At 51.0% G+C, this 6,875-nt stretch overlaps 1 protein-coding gene across 1 annotated transcript; it reads right to left on the minus strand.

The window, feature by feature from the left end:
* Positions 1-544: 544 nt before the first annotated feature.
* GPR83 (G protein-coupled receptor 83) lies at positions 545-3,817 on the minus strand. Its single transcript, XM_010196302.2, has 4 exons — positions 3,431-3,817; positions 2,986-3,111; positions 1,943-2,076; positions 545-1,172 (listed from the first exon to the last, which is right to left on the minus strand). The coding sequence occupies exons 1-4, from the start codon at positions 3,815-3,817 to the stop codon at positions 545-547; spliced, it is 1,275 nt and encodes a 424-aa protein (XP_010194604.2).
* Between the last annotated feature and the right edge of the window lie 3,058 nt (positions 3,818-6,875).

Here is a 6,875-nt window from a genome sequence, read left to right on the forward strand (position 1 = left end):
ACTTCTCTGAGAGTATTTCCACACAAGAAGAAATGACCTCAGAATTAGTGAAATACATCTGTTCATTTATTCTGAACAGATCTTGACCTTTCAGGCCCCAGTTCAGAAGGGATGCCTTCCAACACAGCTGCACTGGATCTAAACCAGCAACTTAAAGGTCTGTATCTTGACCATGTTGCTACAAAGAAACTTAGAAAAGGGGAAGGGAGGTGTGACGAGTGGAGACAGTTGCTTTAGTGTTTAAGTAATAGCAAAACACATAATGGTGACATACATGAAGAGAATCCCATCCTGCAAGGTGATCTGAAGTCAACTTGACAAAGAGAAAAGAGAGCTCCTTCCTGGGAAGAGTTTGCTTTCTCCCCTTTAGGGGCTCCATGCCATTGTCATCAGCCTGCACCAAATGTGCAGCTCTTTCATACTACCTCCTGCAGAACCTGCTTCGTGGCTTTATCGTGTGTGGTTGCACAGGCCCTAGGTAGGCCAGAGCTCCACACTCTAGCTTTAGCCAAATCAGTCCTTGTAGATGTGCCAGGGCCACTGTTTAGCTCATAGCGATGATCGGTTCAACTGCAGAGACGTCTGTCCTTCCTGACTGGATGTTGGAGGCTGATGGAAGGATGTGGGAGGCCTGCAACCTCCTGAAGTGGACGTTTTCTGTCCAAGCCCATCGGTAGGACGGGACCGTGGAGGGAAGCCTGTGTTCTGCAGGCCCTTCAGGAGGTTTCCTGCACAGGTGGAGCAAAGCCTTCATCTCTGATCGGAAGCTGTCGTTGAGCCAGCAGTAGATGAAGGGGTTGTAGCAGGTACTGCTCATTGCCAACCAGTGAAAGGCAAAGTACAGGGCATTGTTGGTGTGGATGGTCTGGCTGGAGAGGAGGATGACGTAGCAATTCAAGGGGAACCAGCAGACCGCAAAGAGGACGACAACAAGCATCAGCATCTTTATGGTCTTCTTATTCTTTCTGCGAAGGGCAAAGTACTGCTCAGTGGTGACGTCCCCGATGACATTGCGCAGCCAGAGTTTCTTGGCCACTGTCATGTAGGCAGCAGTGATGATCAGAAGGGGAAGGACATAGAGCAAAATGAAGGTTGTTAAGTCGAGGTACTTCCAAAAGAGGTCGGCAGGCTCGGGGAAGTCTGGCAGACACAGGCAGCGGGTGACCTCCTCACTGCAAGAGGAGACAGACAGACAGGGGGTGAGGGCACGGGTGGCTGCACCGTGGGAGCAGCACAGTGAAAACAAGAGGTAGGTGGGAGAAGGCTCCTGCATAAAGCCTGGAGACAGAGGCTTCCTTTATGCACACGTGTCACAGCTAAGCAGAGCTCTGCTGTCCAAGGATTTGAGCCACGGAGCAGCCCGTGAGCAATGTGGTGATAATTTCTCATGGGCCTTCATGACCTTATGATGGCTTTATGAATTTCATCAATTACAAAGTTTCCAGCTGCACAGAAGCAGGCTTTTATTCTCTGTCTTTTGGCAAGCAAAGCCAGTCTTTGCACATAACAAAGACCTTACTAAAGCACCTTCCAAATATTAAGGCTCGTGACAGCTGGGGCAGATATTTTCACTTTCCCAGGGCTGAGGAGTAGACTAAAACCTGTCAGGTTTTAGGTTTTTCCCCATTTCTGGTCTGCCCAAACTGGTCAGATTGGTACATTGTGTAAAATACCAGTGTATAGAGATATAGGGTCCAGGCCAGATCCTTTAACTTTTTAGTCTGTTTCATGCCATTAATGTAATAGAATAAAGGTTAAACAGAAATAGAAACAAGGACAGGCTATCAGCCATTGCAAAAGCAATCTGATGACAATTATAGACTAGATCCATATTTGGCTGACTTCAACACAAGCCCAGGGCTTTCAGTAGACGATGCCAAAGTACAACCACTGAGAGTCTGGCCTCAGGGAGACTGTGGAGAAAAGCAAAGAACATCCTTACCTGTATTCAAAGGTAAAGAGTTTTTGGTAGATAGCGTGTGGTAGAGAGAAACAAGTTGCCATGATCCAGATGACACAGATGTAGATGACACCTTTTGCAGTAGATATGCGAGGTTTCAGAGGGTGCATTATAACCTGTGTGGAATAAACCAATACTCAGGCTTATGACATTTCAGGAAATAATGTTATCACTTTTTCATATGATCTTCCAGCCTTAAATCTATTACTTAACTTGGAAATTCAGCATGCAAGCAAAACAGTCTTCACCCAGCTCCCATTGACTGCAAGCTGTATATGAAAACCTGCACTGTTCCTGCATTTTTCCTGCATGAAAATGGTTAAAATCAGATCCCAGTCCCACCCTTACTTTTGAGTATTTGTGTCTAGGTGGGAAAAACTGGGTACCAATGTGCCATGCATACATGTTCATTTCCAGGTTCAATTTACCTAATAGCAAAAAACCCCAAGAAGCTTTCAAGCAGAAAATGTCAACTGTTTTGAGTGGATTTTGAGTGGTTCCAGCCTGAAAATGCCTGACTGTCCCCAGTTTTGAGCAACGGCAAGCCACAGCTCTGCTCCTGACAAATACCAGTGTGCCACAGTCAGCTCTCCACTAGTCAGTTCAGAGTAACAAAGAGGGAGACATCACAGAGCCAAGGGAGACAGAGCTGTGGGAGCTAACTGGGATGTCTCTCCATCCATGGTCATCTCCATGGTGCTGGACAAACCACCCTGGAGGAGAGCTGCCCACATGAACTCCTATCAGGGTCTTGGGCTTTCTCCTCATCTGAGAGTTACTGGATTATTTAAAGCTCCTGTTGCCCCGCTGGGAGTGATGGCAAGGCAAGGGATACCTCCCAACTTGCTGCAGGCTGGAAACTATTCTTTCCATGTGACAGTAAGCACTGTTCTTCTACTCTGCAGCTCCTCAGGCATCTTACACTAATGTGGGAGCTGAGAAGGAAAGGATATGAGCATCACCCTTTCTCATTTGAATTAAGCCCCCTGAAGCTTTCTGTCTGCTTCAGAGTGCTTTCATCTCACCTGGTGCCTGTCCACGGCGATGGCTGTCAGGGTGAAGGCAGAGACGTGGAGGGAGCAGTACTGTGCAAACCTACTGACATGGCACATCCCCTTCCCAAATATCCAGGTACTGTTCACAAAACGAGCCTAAAACCAGAACACCATTAGTTTTCTGCCCCACATCTCCACACACTTGTAGATACTGAGCCACCTCTGGCCCATAGCTCCTTGTACTATGTGAAATTTAAACAGCAGGCCCACTGTATCATTTCCTAGCTTCTGAACCCTGAAGAGGTAGGTTAGTGCTGCCCAGCAGCATCCCACAGGACAATACAGCAGCTCAGTACCAAAGATGTTTGTTCTGTCCTGGACAGAACATCTCTCTCCACTGCCTATTGTGGCATAAAGAAGAAAAAGCCACCAAATTAGCTACTCTGCCTTGATGGCACCTCTGCCCCAGTCTTACCAGCGTGAAAGGTGTGTTGAGGAGGGTGATCATGAGATCAGCTACAGCCAGGTTCACAATGAACAAGCTGGTGGCGGAGCGCATGCGCTTGGTCTTGATGACAACGTGACAGACCAGGACATTGCCGAACAGGGAGAAGACAATGATGAAGGAGTAGGCTGCGACGAGCAGGGCTTTCACCGTGATGCTCTGCGACTCGGCTCCGTACCGGCTCCTGCCCACAAAGCTCTGCCAGTCAGCCAGGCTGTCGTTATCCCAGGGAAAGAAACCCGAGATGTTCGGCATTACAAAAGTCTCCTCCAGGCTCCCGCCGAGGGGCAACTTTCCCGCGGTCGCAAAGGCGTTAACCAAGGTGTGCAGGGAGAGCCAGACAAAGCAGGACATCATCTCGGAAACGCCGCCCTGCTCCCCCAGTTTGGAAACGGGTGGTTTGCGAGAGGGCAGAGCTGCCGCTGTGTGCCCGGCGCGGGCAGCGGGACTCGACCGCCGGTGCTCCCGCCTGCCGCGGCTGCTGTCCCGGGGCTGCCGTCCCGCCGCTGTCCCGTCCCGTCCCGCCTGCCGCGGCTGCTGTCCCGGGGCTGCCGTCCCGCCGCTGTCCCGGGGCTGCCGTCCCGCCGCTGTCCCGTCCCGTCCCGCCTGCCGCGGCTGCTGTCCCGGGGCTGCCGTCCCGCCGCTGTCCCGTCCCGCCTGCCGCGGCTGCTGTCCCGGGGCTGCCGTCCCGCCGCTGTCCCGTCCCGTCCCGCCTGCCGCGGCTGCTGTCCCGCTGCTCGGGCAGCTTTATAGCGGCGGCGGGCTCCGCTCCCGGCGGCAGCTCCCCGGGCTGCGTGACATCACTCCCGCTCTGACGCGCCGCATCCCCACGCAGGCACGCGGCGCTGCTCCGGCAGAAGCGCGTCTGCCACAGGCAAAGCAATCGCTGCGCCCAGCCCCAGCTCACGCGAGTTCCGTGCTGTTTCTGCACCAGCGGCGTGAGTGGCAGCTCTGCCTCTCCCCCGGCACAGGGGTCACGTTTAAGCTCAGCTGTAAAGGTCTGGCAGGCAAGTTTCAGCCCGCCTCACAGTGTGACACTACCTGGCATAGAAGTGGCAGGTAACAGATGCACTGGCACTAACAGGCTGGTTACTACACTTTATTTTTCCAAAGACCTTTTTTTACCCCTTTCAGTTTTCTCTTGGCAGAGATTTCCTCTTGGCCAAAGGAACAAAAAAGTCTGATGTGAGACTGGGCTTTCCAGTGGCTGTGGAAATGCAAAGTAGCTACAAAGAGGTGGTTATATGGGAGAGAAAGCAACTTCTCAACCTAGTGAGCCCAGTATCCAAAGCCACAGGCACCTGTATGCTGGACCCAAGCACTGATGACACAGCAACACAGGTGTTCTCTGTGCTTTCCCCCACAAAACACAGCAGGAATTCCAAGATCAGTATCAGGAGACCAAGGAGCACAAATCCTACTCAAGCACAGAAAGATGTGCCCCTCCACAAAGGCAGGTGTAGGGTGCTGCCCTTCTGCTGGGGTGGCACCAACTAACCCCAGTCAGAGCAGGTTTTGTACAGGAAAGACTTTATTTATCATCGTGTTATAAACTCACTGGTGAAAGTGACACTGCCAGAAGCTGTTAGTGCCTCCTGCAGTGAACACAGCCTGCTTTCTCCTTGCTGCTGTTGAATGCAGCAGGACAGGCAGCAGGGCCAGCCCACAGCACTCCTCTGCAAAGTGCTGCTAGCATCTATTTTTCCCCCAAAATTGACAATTCCATCTCTTTTGGTAGTTTGCCTGACTCTCAAGAAGCTTCCCAGAGACCTTGCTGGAGCTGTTAAGGTAGCAGCCACCTCCGACCATGCAGGAAGAAGAACTGTGTTCAACGCAGAAGTGCTCAGCCAGAGAAGATGCCCCGACCTGATGCTGCCACAAACAGGCTCACACTGTAACGTCAAGGCCCAGGGAAATGGCAGAAAACAGGACAGGCCTCCTGGTTTCAACTGGGATAGAGTCATTTTCTTCCTAGTAGCTGGTATAGGGCTGGGGTTTGGATTTAATGTGAGAATAACATTGATAACACTCTGCTGTTTCAGTTGTTCCTAAGTAGTGCTTATTCTAAGTGAGGGAGTTTTCAGTTTCCCTTGCTCTGAAAGGGAGTAAGTGCACAAGAAGCTGGGAGGGAGCATGGCCAGGAGAGCTGACCTGAACTAGCCTGTGGGCTATTCCATAGCACAGAGGGTCGTGCCCAGTGTATAAACTGGGGAGGTGCAGATCACTGTCAGCAGGTGATGAGCAATTGCATTGGGCAGCACTTGTCTTTACTTGTTTTTTTTTCTCTCTTTTTGCTATATTCATTACAATTATATTTCAGTTGATTTCAGTTATTTCACTGTTCTTATCTCAGCCCATGAGTTTGACCTTTGTGTCTACCACTCCTTCTCCATCCCACAGGGAGGAGGAGAAGTGAGCAAGCAGCTGCCTGCTGCTCAGTTGGTGGCTGAGGCTGAGCAATTGCATTGTGCACCACTTCTTTTTTTTCCACTTTTATATTCCTTTTCATTAAAATTATTAGTAGTACTACAACAACAGAGCCCCTTACTCATGGAGCTGCTCCAGCAGCTTCCCAATCCCACTCCTTCGCAGTGCTGCAGGCCCACTCACAAGGGCATTCTGGCTTCTGCCACTCAAACTCCATCTCTTATTCTTCCACATCTAGCAGGTTCTGCTCCCATGCACCTGAATTCCCACTCCAGCAAAAATTACTGGTTTTGTCAACTTACTCCCCTTCATCCCTTCATCTCTAGCAGGGCACCCTTGCACATGTAGCCAGAGCTGCCCCTGCCTTTGAAAAGCAGATGCTTCCAGGAGAGCAGGAGGCCTCCTCACCTCTGCAACCAGGCTGCTGGGGAGAGGATGGGAATCTCCTATCACAAAGCCCAAGCCCCCCTCTCCTCAGAGCCAGACTGGGCACCCTGTGTCCCAAGGAGGTGGTCCCACCATACAGGGTTAGGCCCAGCCCAAGCATCCACAGAGGGCTACAGAAAACACCCCATGGCAGCCCGCTGGGGCCGCAACTCATCCCTGTGCCCCTCTCTGTCTCCCATCACCCTTCTGGTTCGGTTTTTGACCCAATATGAATTGTCTAAACTGTTCTCCAAAGTGTGGCTGTTACCAGAGAAGAGGCTGGAGTGGATTTGTCAGTTTGGTACCTGCTCCTGCTCACCTCACCTTTGCTGCACCATTCCCAGCACCTGCTGACAGCCGAAGAAGTGGCTGCACAGGACTACCAGCAGTGGGTCCACTGGAGCTGCTTTTTGTAAGAGTTAACTCTGAAACTACATAATTTAAAAAGTGAAAAGTGTTTAGGAAATGTCTGAAATGAAGCTCTAGAGCTCATCAATTCAGGCAATCGAAATTATCAAAAACTTGTGTGCAACAGCACTCAAGAGAACTACCACCAATTAGA

Source organism: Colius striatus, chromosome 1, assembly GCF_028858725.1.
Source record: "Colius striatus isolate bColStr4 chromosome 1, bColStr4.1.hap1, whole genome shotgun sequence".
Classification (NCBI taxonomy): domain Eukaryota; kingdom Metazoa; phylum Chordata; class Aves; order Coliiformes; family Coliidae; genus Colius; species Colius striatus.

Excerpts from the sequence above, each read along its gene's own strand:
- GPR83 (XM_010196302.2), bottom strand. The coding sequence starts at position 3,817 with ATGATGTCCTGCTTTGTCTGGCTCTCCCTGCACACCTTGGTTAACGCC. Across the intron at positions 3,112-3,430 it reads TCAACACACCTTTCACGCTG|GCTCGTTTTGTGAACAGTAC; the intron begins GTAAGACTGGGG and ends TTCTGGTTTTAG. Across the intron at positions 2,077-2,985 it reads TCGCCGTGGACAGGCACCAG|GTTATAATGCACCCTCTGAA; the intron begins GTGAGATGAAAG and ends TATTCCACACAG.